At 44.2% G+C, this 17,051-nt stretch overlaps 1 protein-coding gene across 1 annotated transcript; it reads left to right on the top strand.

Moving 5' to 3' along the window:
* Positions 1–1,702: 1,702 nt before the first annotated feature.
* On the top strand, positions 1,703–15,369 carry ZNF662 (zinc finger protein 662). The gene is made up of 5 exons (XM_031470089.2): positions 1,703–3,092; positions 3,252–3,378; positions 4,019–4,135; positions 6,189–6,290; positions 7,255–15,369. The coding sequence occupies exons 2-5, from the start codon at positions 3,345–3,347 to the stop codon at positions 8,310–8,312; spliced, it is 1,311 nt and encodes a 436-aa protein (XP_031325949.2). The 5' UTR covers positions 1,703–3,092; positions 3,252–3,344; the 3' UTR covers positions 8,313–15,369.
* Positions 15,370–17,051: the final 1,682 nt, after the last annotated feature.

Raw genomic sequence — 17,051 nt, 5'->3', positions numbered from 1 at the left:
TTACAAATTAGATAACATAGAAGAAATGGACAAATTCCTAAGTAGAAAATCTCAATAGGATGATAACAAGAAATTAAGTCACTAATTAAAACTCCCAACAAGGAAAAATCCTAAGCCAGATAGCTTTACTGTGAATTCTACCAAACACATTTAAAGAATTAAAACCAATCCTCAAGCTTTTTCCAAAAAATTAAAGAGGGAAACATTCATAACTCATTCTGTGGGGCCAGTAGTACCATGAAACCAAAGCCAGATGAAGACATCACATGAAAGAAAATTTCAGACCAGTATCCCTTATGAATATAGATGCAGAAGACTTAAATGAAATATTAGCAAGTCAAATTTAACAACCTATTGAAAGGATGATTCACTATAACCAGGTGGGGTTTATATCAGAAATTCAAGGGTGAGTGAACGTGAGAAAATCAATACATCACACTAATAGGGTGAGGGGGAAAAAGCCCTACATGATCATCTCAGTTGATATAGAAAACACATTTGACAAAATTGAACACCTTTTCATGATAAAGTCTCTCAGAAGACTAGACATAGAGGGAAGATTCCTCAATACAATAAAAGGTATTTGTAAAGAACCTACAGTTGTATTGCCCTGGATTTCTTGCTGGCCAGTGTAGGTGGGGTATGTGCCATTGCCATTATCTCTTTCCTCACCTGGATTAATAACTTAGTTAGCTGGCTTGGCTCTGGATGGGAAGCCTGACTGTAGTCTTTCCTCCAGTGAGCCTAGTTGTACTGTGAGTCAGTCATGGTCACTCTTGTCCAGTGTTGCCTAAGACAAATGGAATGTATTTGGCCTAAGCCTCTATCAGTACACTTAATTAGAGTATCTGATGATCTAAGTGGTGACTTACGCTCTCGAGAATTCTTTATGTGTGAGAAGTTGGGAGGTAAAGTTGTGGGGGAATTGTTCTACCATAGTGCCCTGGCAATTCTGTACATATCTCTAAAAGCCCTGCAGGCAAAGCCTTGAACTATAGCCATTCTGAGTCTTGGCAGATCACCTTGTCATCCTTCCAGAACATGAGAGGATGAGAGGAGATTTGTGAACTTTTGAGGCCATCTCCTGCTTCTGTCCCTATCCCTGTGGGAGGTTATCATGAGATATTTTCTCATTGCCTCCCAGATTCTGATGAGGTGGAGAAGAAGGGTGATCAGTGGGGAGAAAGGGGCCAGGGAAGGATTCCAAGAGGAAGCCTCCTTCCCAGCACCCCTACTCTCCCCAATCCCTGCAGCGCCCGGAGCTGCAGTCGGAGAGCTGGACCACTCTCCCCTCCCTCCTTTGCTGGGCAAGAAGGGAGGACCACAGAGACTCGGAGCCCTCCACCGTGCTAGAGAAGCCGGAATGGCAGGAGTGCCGCAGCCTCCACCTCTCCCGTGCGGAGATCTGGTTCACGCAGAACGTGGGAAGCTGGGCGTGAGGCTTGCGGGTTGGCGAGGGCGCGGACCCTGGGTCTTGCTCTGGAGTTTCCAGGGCGCGGAGCCGCTATGTCAGGCCCGCCCGGGCCCGAAACATCCCTCCCCGACCCGGGGCAGCCCCCAGTCGGGCCTGGCCAGTGCTCGCTTCCCCGGAGGGCGGCCGCGGCCCTGGCGAGCGGAGCCCGTTTCGGCCCTGCGCTCGAGCTGCTGCCAGGACAGGCCGCGCCGGCCCGGGCGCGCCCGGTGAGTGCGGGGCCGGCGCCGAGGAGCTGGCTCGGCTCCGCCCCGGGATCTAGGCCCAGATGAGGGGCAGAGAGGGGGTAGTGCCGCGACCTCGGGGTACAGACCCAGAGTGGAGGGCCCGGAGGAACAGGCAGGGGCAGAGTGAATTCGACGTCCCCAAGACTGGCGGCGGCCAGGGAAGCATACTGGCATGGGCCAGTGCTGGGGCAGAGGTGTTCACAGAGCGCTGTGCCCGGCGATGAGTGGCCAGAATTTCCATGATTGGTTTTACAGAGCAGGTTTTGTTTGAGCTGGGTCTTGAGATAAATACGAGTTTGCAAGTGCAGGAGGAAGGAGCTGGATCTTCAGGCAGGGGGAACTGCAGGTGCAAGGGCACAAATCTCGGCAAGGAAAGGGTTTTGGTTCATGATGGGGTGGTGACGGGACAGGGCGTGAGGTGGTCTTGCAGGAGATAATCCTGAAGTAAGCTGGGTCGCTGAATGGTGACTGGAATTGTCAGCAGTGCAGAGGATTTAGGCTTTTTTAGATAGGCAAAGGTGAACCAGCCAAAGCCTTTGAGCCTTGGAGTGCTGGATCAGTTGTGGGGACTTTGTAGGACAAGGACTGATATGAAATGAACTGGAATGGGCCCCTCCATAGTATGGAGATTGAGATCCGGAATGAGGCAGTTTCTGAGAATTAGAAGCAGTCCTGATGGCCCTAAGTTGGCCCTGTTTGTATTTCTTAAGCGAGAAAGAGAAAAAGGAAAGAAAGGTGCAGGAGCTGGGGCTCTCGGAGATACAGAGAAAGGGTCATTGAGGTTAGAATGTGGGGAAGAAAGAGTAGGGTGGGGTGTTACAGAGGGTGTGTTGAGGTGGGCAAGCCCAGGGAGTAGAGTCAGGATTCTGCCCTATTGAGAACAGCCTCTAGAACAGTCTGAATGTTCTGAGGTGCCCTGAACCACTGTTTCTGCTGGTGGCAGTGACTCAGAGGGAGAGAAGCACAAGTGTCCGCCCCAGGGAAAGCCGGGGAGGTAGGAGGGAGGATAGAAGGTAGGTAAGGGAGGACAGTAGGTAGGTAAGAGCCAGAGAGTCAAACAGGCCTGAATTCTCTCTCAGTTCTGCGACTTGGGGAGAGGTTAATCTCTGAGCCTTGGTTTCCTCTTCTATAAAATGGATCTCATACCCTCCTCAGATGCTGTGACGCACACACAGAGTAATGTACGTAAAGTGCTTGGCACAGTTGGTGGTAGTTGCTCTTGTCAAGGATTGGTGACCTCTGAGGGAGACACACTGGAGAAAGGATGGCAGCTAGAGCACATGTAGGGATGGAGAGGGAAAACTTGCAGAGACTTATGCAAAAGATGAGGGGATGTTTGCTGAAGTAAAAATGAAGAGACATGAGAAGATTGATGGCTGATCCCTTATATCTTTGTAAGTAGGGGTGAATATCTGCTGAGAGTTCCCTTAGACATTCAGAATCCAGAAACTCGATGGGCACCGACTCCAGTATTTCTTGGTGCCTGGTCTGCCCCTTATTCCAGGCCTGGGTCCTGGGATTGTCCCAGGGCATTTAAACACATGTTGTTTCAGGAGTCAGTGACCTTCGAGGACGTGGCCATCTACTTCTCTGAAAACGAATGGACTGGCCTGGCCCCTGCTCAGAGGGCCCTGTACAGGGATGTGATGCTGGAGAATTATGGGGCTGTGGCTTCCCTGGGTAAGGGTCTTTCCCTTTGGACTCTGCCTCTGCCCTTCAGAATTTCTTGTCTCCTTCTTCCTCAAAGACTCAGGAGCTTTTGATAACTCTCAGCTAAGTGGCAACTTCAGGCTCTTGGATTCTTAATGACCCGACCTTAGTGGTTGGTTGAAAGTAGGAAGTCCTGGTATCAATTTGGGCCTCATGTGGGACTTCCTTGTCCCCAGGGGAGGACTTCTGATCTCCTAATACATGTGCTGTGGGTACAGTAGGAAGAGAGAAGAGTCCTGTTGCCCCCCACCCACCCCCCGAGCCCTCAGTTCCCTGTCACCTCAGTTTGGGAGACCCAGCCCAATACCATGCATCCTCATGCAGGTGTCTGAACTTGAGAGCACAGGAAAGCTCAGTCCTCATTGAGTAAAATCATCTATTTTAATCATCACCCAGTTATTGAGCACCTCTTACTCAGCTTTCTGACCTTTGTCAGCCTCCTGGCCCCTCTCCCCTGGGTCTCCTGACCCTTTCCCTGGTCTTCCTTTTCTTGTTCTCCCTAGTAATTTTCCTTCTTTCCCCTCCTGCCCCTGAAAACACAGGCCTGGGAGGAGCCATGGGATTGCTCTCTCACGCACTCACCTGCCTGTCCCATTTCCTTCCCCTCAAGCAGCGTTTCCATTTCCCAAACCGGCTCTGATTTTCCAGCTGGAGCAAGGGGAAGCACCCTGGAGCTCGGCTCCGCAGGGAGCTCTGGATGGAGAGGGCCCGAGGGGCATCTCCTCAGGTGAGTGAGGACACACGTGCCAGTCATCCAACCAGTTCCCTTGTCTTGATCTTTAAATTGTGATTTTAGCTATGTGTTTAGGTAACTAGTGCTATGGACACCAGTGGGATTCCTTTCTGTCCTCTGTGTTCCCATGGTTTTCCATCTTCTTGAGTCCTTGTTTTATTCATCCTGGCTCCTCCGTGTGCCATCTTTATACACCTGTTCTGCCTCTTCCCCGTCTCCACTGTTCTTTTTGTGGCCACCGTTTATCTTTACTCCCTGACTTTCCTGTTTACCTTCTGACCTGAGGTGGCCTTTCTAATTTCCTGGTTTGCTTATAATCTTCCGGCAGAAGATTCTGACTGCCCTTTAGGGTATCATGGCCATTTTTATCATTAGAAATCAAGAAGTCTAAATAACCCTGAGCCAAATAGTTTCCATTCCTCAGGGATTTCTGATGGGAAAGCCCTAGTGTTTAGGCCCAACACAGGGCTTCCCTGCTCCTAATTTCCTACTGAGAACTGTGTCCTCTTACTGCCTCCCTGGCCCCATTTCAGCTTCTTCCCACAGGGGCTCTTCCATGGGCACCAGTGTAACTTGAACTTCCCCATTCTCACAATTCCTTGCTGTGTCTGGCAGTCTTTCCATGTTAGGATACCGTTGATGGCAAGTAACAACCCAATTCAAACTGGCCTAAATAATATAGAAGGCTTTGTTGTTCTGCGTAACTGGTAAGTCCTTAGCTAGAATGGGCTGCGGGTACAGTTTGATCAGAATTTCAATCTCTGCTCTTCTCTGACTCCTTGTGTGTTGGTTTTGTCTACAGTCTGGCTCCTCTCATGGTTGTAAGATGATTAATAGTTGTAACCAGGACTGTGCTCCTTCATACCTAGGGGGAAACAGGGCAGGCCTCCTCAGGCTTTAACCATTTTGAATCAAAGTCCCAGTGTTGCTCTGATGCACCATCTTAAGTTTTATGCCAGCTCTAAATCAATCACCGTAGCCACGGAAAAACTGTGCACTGGTTGACTTGGCCTGGATTGCTACTTCCTGAACGGATCTCTCATGTAGTGAGTGAGATGGGATAATCTGCCTGACTTAGGTCAGTGAAGGTCTGTACTAGGAGCTGGCGGTGGGATCACTCCCACCCAGAGGGCCTGGCTACTCCCTGATGGGGCAAAAGTTGGAGGCCATGTAGGGAGGCAACTACAGTGTCCTCCACGTTCTCTCAGGATCTCAATGCTTCCTTTCCCCACTGCTCAAGGGAGTTTCCTATCTTTGCTTTAGGCAGAAGGCTAACAGCTAAGTTATTCCTTGAGCAAAACCCTGACTCCCTGACCTGCAGCAGACCTCCTTGGAGCTCATGTCTGTACTCAAAGTCCACTTTTGTCTAAGAATATTCATGAGACACACAGCCCTTTGCCTCTGCAACGTAAATGGTCATCATCTGGAAAATGTAGAATTGATCTGTTTCTTAGGCAGCTTTGGATGGCACTTACAAAGAGACAGATCTTAGTTAAGACTGAGGAATTTATTAGAGTGGACCTTTGTGAATAGAGGTGCTTATCATTAGAGTAAGAAGTGACTTCGGGAAATGGCTAAATAAAACTGTGAGGCCATTCCTTATGGATGCCGTAGAGAGACCCATTGATCCTTTGTGGAAAGAGAAGGCGGTAGATTGATAGGAAGGAAACTAGGAGACTGTGGTTTCCCGACATAGTCTCAGGGACAACGCTTTGCAATTCTATCCCATCCTGGTACTTTTCTATGTGAACCAGCCTTCAGCTCCTAGTGGCAGGTGCAGAAGAGACCTTACTTAGTCTTTCCTATTTCTTCTTAACATTTTAAAATGAGCGCTAAGCTTTTGTATTTTGGTGAACTGATGGAATCACAACCTCCCTATACCTCTACTTCCTATGTTTTATATTATTAGCCTCAAGTTTCAGGTCATTTTGTTACCTGTCTTTCCACCAACTGTCATTCTCCTGTACCACTTCCATCTCTGTTCCTTTCTTAATGGGCCCCATTCTTCCCAACTCAGCCAGACTTGTTTATATCTTGACCCTGGCAGGATATCCGTTTCTAAAGCCTGCTGGGGTCTCCCATCTTGAGGAGGTGGAAGAGCCATTGAAACGGAAACTGCAAGGAGAGGGTCCAAGCTTAATTTGTACTGGTAAGTGAGAGGGAAAAGCGCACTTTCTCCAAGTCACATAGTTCCCTCTGTCTTTTGTAAAATACTAACATTCCATTTACCACTTACGTTCTCAATAAAAGGCCCTAAAAACTCCCAAATCAATCAATCAAGAGAAAACGCTAAACTTTCAGCTTTTATTTGGACACGATCAGTTAAGAATTGGGGGAGTTCTTGCATCCTAGGCTTAAAGTGAACAGAGGACCTACCTATCTGGCTGCTATGGTCAACCAGCACTTCAAAAGTAAATGCTGCATTTTCTTCATTGTGTTCATTACTAGGGATCAAAAATCAAGTAATATATGGCTCTTCTCCCAGAAGTGATCGCAGTCTAATGGGACATTATACATAAATGTATATTTGCCCGACTCAGCCTTAAGTAATTTGGGGAAGCACGTTTCATGGTGGACCTGGTGTTTGGATTCAATGAGAAGACTTTATTTCCTTCTTTCAGTATTGAAAAGTATGAGGAAGAGTCTTCTTTCTGCTCCCCATTGTGTATGACAAGCTCAGGCTCCCCAGGCATACCACAAAGTGTTCTTTATTTCTGGACAGGTCCTTTGCTCTGAATCCTGGGCAGTTCTTCTCATGTTATAAACCTAACTACCTAGAAGGAACTCCAACTTGTCTCCCTTAGAGTCATTTATAAACTGTTTTCTAAGAGCATCCCCCTCAACCTCCCACCCTCCTGCCCCATGCTTGGTCTGGTGCTGGGAGTCAGAGCCCTCAGCCCTCAGGGACTGTCTGTCTGCCTGTCTAGTTTCTGCCTTTTGATTTTGGTTGCCTTTTGTGTGTTAGCTCTGTTTTGCCATTTTCAGCTAGATCAGGGCCACTTAGACACAAGGGTGGCACTTGGAGAGACATGGACATACTGATACCACTTGGTGACCTTAGTCACTCTGTCATGGGTAATGATGACATTTGCAGCTGTGGTTTCTTCTTTCAGAGGGTGTGTTGAAGAGTAAGAAAAAAGATTTTATTCTGAAGAACATTTTTGAGGAGGCGCAGGACCACATGGTGCTATCAAGTGGACCCCAGTGGTATGACTCCCAGGAATTCTGGCTTGGAAAAACCTGTGAAGAGGAGAAAAGCAGGTTAGGGAGATGGCCTGACTACCCCAACAGGGGAAATGTGGAGAACACTACAAGTGACATTATACAAGTGATTGTCAGAGATGAGATGATCTCAGTAAAGGAGTGTTCAGGGCATGCTGATGTTCATACCCACCTTCTTGTACGTCAGAAGATTCTAAGTGACCAGGTGTTCTATATATGTGAGGAATGTGGCAAGTGTTTTGATCAAAATGAAGACTTTGATCAACATCAGAGAATTCATAACGGGGAGAAAGTCTATGGGTGTAAGGAATGCGGGAAGACTTTCAGTTTTAGATCACATTGTATTGCACATCAGAGGGTTCATACTGGGGTGAAACCCTACGTGTGCCAAGAATGTGCTAAAGCCTTTGTTTGGAAGTCAAACCTGATTCGGCACCAGAGAATCCATACTGGAGAGAAACCCTTTGAATGTAAAGAATGCGGGAAGGGCTTTAGTCAGAACACAAGCCTTACACAACATCAGCGAATCCACACGGGGGAGAAACCATACATGTGTAAGGAATGTGGGAAAAGTTTTACTCGGAACCCAGCCCTTCTTCGACATCAGAGAATCCACACTGGGGAGAAGCCTTATGAATGTAAAGACTGTGGGAAGGGCTTCATGTGGAACTCGGATCTTGCTCAGCACCAAAGGGTCCACACTGGGGAGAAGCCTCATGAATGTATGGACTGTGGGAAAAGCTTCATTTGCAAGGCACACCTTATTCGTCATCAGAGAATCCATACCGGGGAAAGACCCTATAAATGTAATGACTGTGAGAAGGCCTTCAGTCAGAATTCTGTCTTGATTAAGCACCAGAGGCGCCATGCTAGAGAGAAACCCTGTAACTGTCAGACCTCTCACCTTCTTGAACATTACAGGATGCATGATGGTGATACTTACTTATAATTCTTATGTTGTAGGAACCCCAACAAAATGAAATGACTGCCCACAGTTTTGTTATAACTATGGCATCCAGTATTATCTTGCCCCTTCTCCTGCACGGATACCCTGTTCTCTCGTAAGACTGGTCTGCCGTTCAACCATATTCACGCTAGGTGACATTTAGTTGAGTACCTACCATGCGTCACATAGTGTGGTAACCACTTTACGTACATTCTTTAACTTTTCTTAATCCTGTGAGGTAGGTGCTCTTATCCCCATTTTATAAATGAGAAATCTGAGGTTATAAAACTCATTGAAGTTTGTTCAGTGGTAAAGTTTAGAACTGAGATTGGACCCAGGCCTATATGACTCCAGAATCTACTGTTCTTTACCTGTATTCGTTTCTGTTTCTGCCTATTTTTATTTGTTCAAGTTTCCCTGAGCTGAAAGTTTCCCTTCCTTATCTAAGACCCACTTCTTCATTGACCAGAACCCTCTTTGTCTTGTACTTGTAGTCAGTACCACCCAAGTTGGTACTTAATTATGTGCTATCTTACATTTTTTGAATAGTCTCATGCTTGCTAGTCCAGCTAAATGGTGCTTTGAGGACCAACACTGCATTTTTAAAAAATGTTTTTCAAATTTTGAAACATTTATTTTTGACTAGATGTAACATGCTCGTGATAAAAAAAATTGAAATAGTTCAAAAAGGTGTTCAGTGAAAAGTAAATTTCCTTGTCATTCCTGTCTCCCAGCCCTTCTCAGAGATAATACATTGTTGTTGTGTCTTTCTGGATATATTCTTTATATATATCTATATCTATATCTATATCTATATCTATACCTATCTATCTATCTATCTATCTACCTATCTATCTATCTACCTATCTATATTGCTTTTCATAAGTCTACCTCAGTGAAAACCGAATTTGATATAATGACATTGCAGTTACATTGCAACCTCCAGGACCTTCTCTTCCTCAGAAGTTATGGTCCTCCTTGAGGTCACCAAGATAACTTAAAGAAAGCAGTGGAGGTAGTCTGGGTTCTGTAGTCTTCGGAGACCTGATTGCCCTTGTGTTATGAGAGTACTCTGGGACTGCGAAAATGTGAATCAAGTGGGAAATGTTTTTTCCATAAAAATTTGTATAGCTACAACCCCTCTCATTGTATCACTATCCTGAATTCTCTCCTATCCTGTCCCCTTCTCATCACCATAATACCCACATCCTGAAGTAAGTTAGGGGCCATCACCACAGGAGGGAGAATGGTCACTCTCTGATGATGGTTAATGCTCTGCTGAGTGTCCTCAACCAGTTAGCAGTGGAAATACTGTCCAGTATCTTGGCCTCATAGTCACAAATGCCCTCACTGGATCCAGGATCAAAGATAAAATAAATGCTAGGAACACATAGATTCTACCCAGCAAGCAAAGGGAAAGTGAAGGATTCCAGAATTAACTATACTTGAAATCAGGAGTCTATAAAATAAAACAATATTATAAAAGGGGAATACAGGCTGTTAAAATATTAACCGTGAAGAAATGCAGGATATTAATGAATGGTGTGAACCATCTTAAAGGGTCAGAGAACCAAAGGCCGTATTCAGAGGAGAAGAACACGGGCCCAAACAGATGAGACCTCCATTCCAGACGCCCCAGCTTTAGAGCAGTTGGCCCCGTTGGCTATTTAGGCATCCCATCTACGAGCTCCCAGCCAGTGAATATAATTGTTGATGAAGGAGCAAGGAAGAGAAGCCAGAAGCCTTCTCAGACCAAACTTCTGCTTCCTGAAAATGACAAATGTACCAATAACTCTAGAGTCCCTGACTGCTGAAGCCTAAGGCCAGGTAGTGAGGAGAAACTGGCCTAGCATAGTCCAGCTAGCGGGGCCTAATAAGCAGTAAAAATTTTGCTTTGTACTACACAGATCCAGGAAATGGAAATGAGCAATGTGAACATGTGTCTGGGGGAAGTTGTTTATTGAGCAAATATTACTGAGCACCTGCCAGTATGAAAAGCACTATGCCAGGGGCTGCAGAGGAATGGTGAATCAGACCTGCTTCCTGCCTTCCTGGAACATTATTCTAGTGAAAGAGACCAGCCGAAAAAAAAAAATCAGGAATAAAATTATTAAAGTTTGCTAAGTGCTATGGAGGGAATGAACAAGGTACAGAAAGAGGGGGCCCTTTATATAGATGCTCAGGAAAGACCTATCCTAGGAGGAAACATGAGAGCTAAGGATGAGCAAAAGTCTCTTGTATCCAGAACAGCAGGCAGATGAAACAGTTGTGCAGATTCCCTAATGTGTGAAGAGTTTGGTGTGTTCAAGAGACCAGATGGTTTTAGCGTAATGATCAGGGTAGGTGTGGCACCACTGAGGATTGTAGAGATAGATGAGTTAGATCATTCAATTCCATCCTAATTGAAAAGAAGTCACTGAAGGGTATTCAGTGGAGGAATGACATGTTTGATTCATATTTTAAGATGATGATAAATTCTCTGGCTGTTGATAGAAAATAGGTTGTAAGGGGACAAAAGTGAATGTAGTTGGAAAGTTGGAGACGATGGTGGCCTGGAGAGGGAGGTGGTAATGGAAATGAAGAGAAGGTGGATATAAGATATATTTTGGAAATAAAATCAGTGAGCTGCTAATGGGTTGTACACAAGGATAGTGGACAGGGAGGAACCAGGGACAGGTTCTGGTTTCTGGCTTGAGCAGCTGGGTTAGACAGTGGTGCCACTTACTGGAATGAATAAGACTGGAATGGGAATAGGTTTGGGGATGGAAAAATCTAGAACTCTGTTTTGGATTAACATTTGTGACGTTTGTGAGATCTGTAATTAGAAATTTCAAGTAGGTGGTGTTATACATGGGTTGGAGCTCTGGGTTAGTGATATCTGGAGCTGTACATGTGGGAGTGATCAAATGAGCAGGAGGCATTTAAATCCATGGGAAGAAATGAATGAAATCCCCTAGAGCTGCACTGTCCAATATAGTAGCTGCTAGCCACATGTGGGTATTAAAGTTAAATTAAAAATTTAGGTCCTTAGCTAGATTTCAAGCACGCAATAACTCTATGTGGCAGTTGGCTACCATATTAGATAACATAGGCTTAGAACATTTTCATTATTGCAGAAAGGTCTATTGGACAGTACCGTCCCCAGAGAGTGCAGCAAAATGTAAGGACCCGGGATGGAGTCCTGTGGAATACCAGATCAGTATTTAGGCAACTGGACACGCGGAAGTGCCTGTCAGCCTGGGGCCAATCAGGAGACAGACACCAACAGTGATTTGAAAGGGGAAGTTTAATATAAAGAATTATTAAGCTATGATGAAAGAGTAGCCTATAAGAGGTGAGAGAACTCTGTATGGTACTCTAGTGCTTCTGGAGTATACCCATGGAAGGACAAACCTGGAAGGGAGGCCTCGCCCCAAGGCTGGGGTTCAGACCTTGTTGAAGAAGGTGTAGTTGTGGCCCATTGATGGCAGAGACACTCACTGGTTTGCTCAGGCCAGAGCTGATTTATAGCTTCTGATCAAGTAGGAAACAACCTTCCAGGACACAGCCAATCCATAGCCAGTGAACAGATACGCCAATGGTACCACTGTGGGCGAGGGCACCCTTTGTTTACATTGGGAGAATCACCAGAGACCAGCCCGGGGTGGAGGTGTTTATTGGAGATTGCCATGCATACTAATAAGTATAAGATTAGGATCTAATGCACATAGAAGCAGTCATGACCACCAGGCAAATACGCAAAGAAGAAAATGGCCATCTGGACTCCCTAAAGTTTATGTTAATACGTTTTTTAAAGGAAAATATTTGCCATTGATGTATGTCATTAAATGAGTATTTTCCTTTTAGGTTTATTGGTTTATGACATGTGGCTTATCCTTCAGAGAATGTTCACATAGTATAAATTTTTTCGTATACCAATGAGAAAAATGTTCACAGTATTGCACAAATTATAAAGGCAAAATATACCTACAATTCCACTATCCCAAGAGATCATACTTTCATTTTTATATGTCCACTCTTAGTCCTTGTCCCATATGCATATATGATTTATATAATCTTAATCATAACAAAATATTTTTTAACTTTTTTATTGAGTTATAGTCGTTTTACAATGTTGTGTCAAATACCAGTGTTGAGCACAATTTTTCAGTTATTCATGAACATACACATATTCATCGTAACATTTTTTTTTTCACTGTGAGCTACCACAAGATCTTGTATATATTTCCCCATGCTATACAGTATAATCTTGTTTATCTATTCTACATTTTAAATAAAATCTCAGTCTGTCCCTTCCCACCCCCCGCCCCCTTGGCAACCACAAGTTTGTATTATATGTCTATGAGTCTGCTTCTGTTTTGTATATATGTTCTGTTTTTTTTTGGATTCCACATATGAGCGATCTCATACGGTATTTTCTTTCTCTTTCTGGCTTACTTCACTTAGAATGACATTCTCCAGGAACATCAGTGTTGCTGCAAAGAAAATATTTTTAATGACTATTATCCTAGGCAAATTCTCTCTCCCCTGTTCCATGTGATTTTCATGACTTGCTATTTATAGTCACATGTCCTTAGATGTATCCTAATTAACTCTTCCTCTCACCAAATGGTAAATTAATTTTAGGGCAGTACATTTGTCTTAAATAGTCTTTTAATCCAAAGCATCCATCACAGTGTCTGACACACAGTAGGCAGTAAATTTTCATTATTTGAAGTTACTTGGTGGACATTTAGGACAATTCTTATTGTTAGCTGTTAATAATGCAATAGTCAGTTTGGTGATTATAGCTTTTTTTGCTTCTTTTGAATTATTTCCTTTGGATCAGTTGTCAGGAATGAGAATACAAACCCAGAGGTATGAACACTTTTGTTTCTGAAACATGTCGCTACATGTAGTTTATTAAAGTTTATACCAATTTATTCTGCTTCCAGCAATGTGGCAAGTTTGCATTTGCTTGCAACCAACAGTGGATATTATAATTAAAAAATAGAATGTTAACTTAGTAAGTGTAAAATGGGAATTCAGGTTTTTAAAACACTTCTTCAGTATAAATTGTGAGATTGAATGTTTTTTCATGTTAGTTTCCCAGTTCTACTTCCTATTGTGTCAATAGTTCATACCATGTAACCTTTTATCTGCCAAGTTTTAAATATTTTTAAAAAAGAATTTAAAATCTTTTAAAAAATAGATGTCACCTCCCCCCCCCAAGAAATCAGAGGAAAATGTTGTTATCAGCAATGATCGTCTCTCCTTGAAAGTGTCTGTCTTTCCTCAGATTTTACGTTAAGTTGTTTACACTGAGACTTGAGCACTCTGATGTGTTCAGGGAAAATTTTCAGATGGGCTGTTTTTTACTGTAAGGGTGGGGCCATATTCTTCAGTTTTCTACATCTTGAGAAGAGGTGGATTTCTGGATTGATTAATTTCTCAAAGTGGACCACATTTGGAAAAAAACAGTGAACAGCTGCTTGTAGATATTCAGTACCAACCAATGCAACGTGATGATGTTTGAGAGAGAGGAGGTACGTAAACGAATCTCACATTCACTCAGAACTTCTCCTTGGGAATACTTACCTAATTGTGGCTCGGAGAGTTACAGCCTTTCTGTGTGTAGAAGAGACAGAGCTCAGGCCCTCTGCATGTTTGTTTGTTTGTTTGTTTGTTTGTTTGTTTGTTTTTTAACATTGTATAGGTATGGATAAATGTGTTGAAAAAGCACCAAATAGTTCACAAGAGGTGGTGTGGGGAGGAATGAGGGACAACATTACTGCTTGGCTGATTCCAGAGCCATTTCCAGGTCTACCCTGTGTGGTTGTGATAACCGTGCCCTGACAAGGGGAACTGGTGTAAGGGGCACATGGGGAGTTGAAATCCTGCCCTTGTTCCATTCGCCATGTGTCACGTACCCATGAGATTGTATCTGTTTAGGGGCTGTTCTTTCCTAATATGTACTGATGTGCCGTGTGGGCTGTTCTGGCCTTTCCCAGCATTTTTCTCTAGTGCTGTCTTTCACTACAGCACATAGGAAAGTTATGATATTCATATTTCCAGTCTATCTTGCAGTGGTCATGGTACTGGCTGTTATGTGTCTCCTAGTCTCTATTCTCTCCTGCTTCCACAGAAACTGCTAAATCTCCCAGTTTCCCCTGCAGGCATGTTTGGCTACTCGACCAACTTCTGGCCATTGTGAAATGGTCTGTGTCGCTCTCTAGCCATGCACTTAAATGTGTGCCCAGCACCATCATTAGACATAAGAAAACAAGGTCCCACCCCAGGGCATGTGCCTAGGGTGTGCAGGGGACCTTGCAGGGGATGGGCATTTCTTGGGTGAATTGAACTGCTCTTCTCACTCTTCCCATGGACCCATTGCTTAGCTCCCCACTGCTGTCGGTGGACGGAAGGGAGAGGGGTGACCAGCATCGAAAGACAGCACTGTCTAGGAATGCGGTGATTATAGCAGTTGCTATGGTCTCAATGCTTGTGTCCCCCTCAAAATTCCTATGTTGAAATCCTAATCCTGATTTTATGGTATTGGGAGGCAGGGCCTTCGGGAGGAGCTCTCATGGCTTAGCGTTCTTATAAAAAGATCCCACAGAGCTCCTTAGCCCCCTTCCACCATGTGAGGACACAGCAAAATGGTCCTGTCTATGAACCAGGAAGAGGGCCCCCCCCAGAATTCAACTGTGCTGGTGACTTGATCGCGAATGTCCCAGCATCCGTAACTGTAAGAAATTTCTGTTGTTTATAAGCTACCCAGTCTATGGCATATTGTTTTAGCAGCCTGAACGGACTAAGACGGCAGTTCAAGAGAAATCATGGTTGTAACATCTGTGATTCAATGATTATGCTATATCACATTCCAAATGGTAAATGTAACATGACCAGAAAACATTATAATTCATATTTTCCTGCATATTCCGTGTAAGTCTTGTATTTGCAGTCATTGTAATAACCGTTGAGGATGTCACTGGAAGCCAGTATTCGTGGGTGGCATAATGATGCAATTTCTTTAGTAATGATGTAACCAGCATTCAATAAATAGTATTAAAGAACTGAAGAGGCAAGAAGATCTATGTTGTTTCAATTCTGTGGTGAGTTCTAGGATTTGGGGGATGATCAAGAAAAAGACAAGACACGAAACTTACTTACATAGTGTACATCAACTAAACCTCAATAAAAAACATTTAAAAAAAAGAGAAAGACAAAACCACGAGATGGCGCTATTGCACAACAATAGTCACTGGGCAGCCTCCATACTGACTGCATAAGAGGGGGAAGTCCCTCACTGAAGCGGGCAGCTGAGCAGGGAAGAAGGCAAGGGAATTCTAGGGGAGAGCAAATGAGAAAGGAGACTTACTTGTCTAGGCAGTGTCGCTCAACAGCAAGGCAGGAGTCTCTGGGTCAGAGAGTTTTGAAGGGCAGCAGTAGTTTGGAGTCTTATGGTCACAGCTTGTCTTATATGTGGCTAGAAGACATTAGGTGCAGTTTCATGAGCAATATGCAAAGCAGGCAGGCTCCAAATGGCTAAAAATATGCTAATTTGGGTTGTATTTAAAGCAATTGGATGCGTAAGAATTTGTAAAGTTTGTAAGAAAAGGTATTTAAATATTGTACCCTTAAAGATTGATATAAATTCTTATGTTTGCCAACTAAAACTCAGCACTTGCCATCTGCCTCTCAAAGGATTGAATCACGGTGGCACTTGCTGTCTGCCTTTGCTTGGATTAAATAATGAGCGCCTGCAGCCGCTGACCTTCAACACTCCTTGAAAGGAGTTCAGAGAGTGGAGACCAGAAATGAGGTACTCTGTGCTCTAGGAAAAGCATGCAGAACAGGCCCCCAGATAGTTAGATATTTTCTGGAGAAGATTTTATGAGCCCTAATTCTTGGGTTTCCTCATATCTAGAAAAGCACTAAAATCGTTAATGGTGACATCTGCTTCGTGTGACTAACAGCAAGCCTCTGCCAAAATGTGTGCTTGACTGCATGTACCAGCCCCCCTTCACTAATATCATTTATAACACTGAAGTTCCCCTGTTCCTCTTCGGAGCAGTTACTCAGGGCTATCTGAAATGCTGTTTCCTGGGCTATAGTCCTCATATTGCCCCAAATAAAACAACTCACAACTCTCACATTGTGTGATTTTACTTCAGTTGACAGTTTATAGGTTATTACACAATTAAAACTGAACACTCAAATTCAGTAATATTCAAATTGCATTAATTTGGGATGATGTTTTGCTGAAACTAGATTGCAGTTTTAAAATAAGCATTATACTAACTACTATGGTATAGGTTCTTTTGATTTTGCCTTGGCGTGCCTACCCAACCATGTAAGTGATGACTGTTTCTTCTGAGCGGGGAGTGAGATCCTAACCCCTGCTCTCCCATATAGAAAGGTCTTTTGGAGGTGAACAGAGGAGCTCCTATAAAACTCCCAGGTTATGCAGACCATTAGGATTTGCGATTACCTTGAAAAGATTTGACCAGGGTTCCACACAAAGGCCTCATGGATCCGGGGGAATTGTTGGCCTCAGTAAGACATGGCAGAGACCTGGATGCCTCTCTGAATCCAGGCTTCCTGGCAGTACAGTTGTTTTGTGGGAAACAGTGGGTGAGCAAGAGTGTGAGATTAAAAAAAAGAGCTGTAAACTGTAAGCCCCATGTGGGGCATCACAGTGGCTGGGTAGGAACTAGACAAATGAGGACATCTGGCAGTGGACAAGTGAAGTTCGCTGAA

The sequence above is a fragment of the Camelus dromedarius genome, chromosome 17, assembly GCF_036321535.1.
Source record: "Camelus dromedarius isolate mCamDro1 chromosome 17, mCamDro1.pat, whole genome shotgun sequence".
Lineage (NCBI taxonomy): Eukaryota > Metazoa > Chordata > Mammalia > Artiodactyla > Camelidae > Camelus > Camelus dromedarius.
This window is presented reverse-complemented; position numbering and strand designations above follow the sequence as displayed.

What these genes read in the sequence shown, in the direction of transcription:
- ZNF662 (XM_031470089.2), top strand. Translation starts at nt 3,345, where the DNA reads ATGCTGGAGAATTATGGGGCTGTGGCTTCCCTGG. An exon ending in CCCGAGGGGCATCTCCTCAG is followed by an intron (nt 4,136 to 6,188) that starts GTGAGTGAGGAC and finishes TGACCCTGGCAG; the next exon opens with GATATCCGTTTCTAAAGCCT. An exon ending in TCCAAGCTTAATTTGTACTG is followed by an intron (nt 6,291 to 7,254) that starts GTAAGTGAGAGG and finishes TTCTTCTTTCAG; the next exon opens with AGGGTGTGTTGAAGAGTAAG.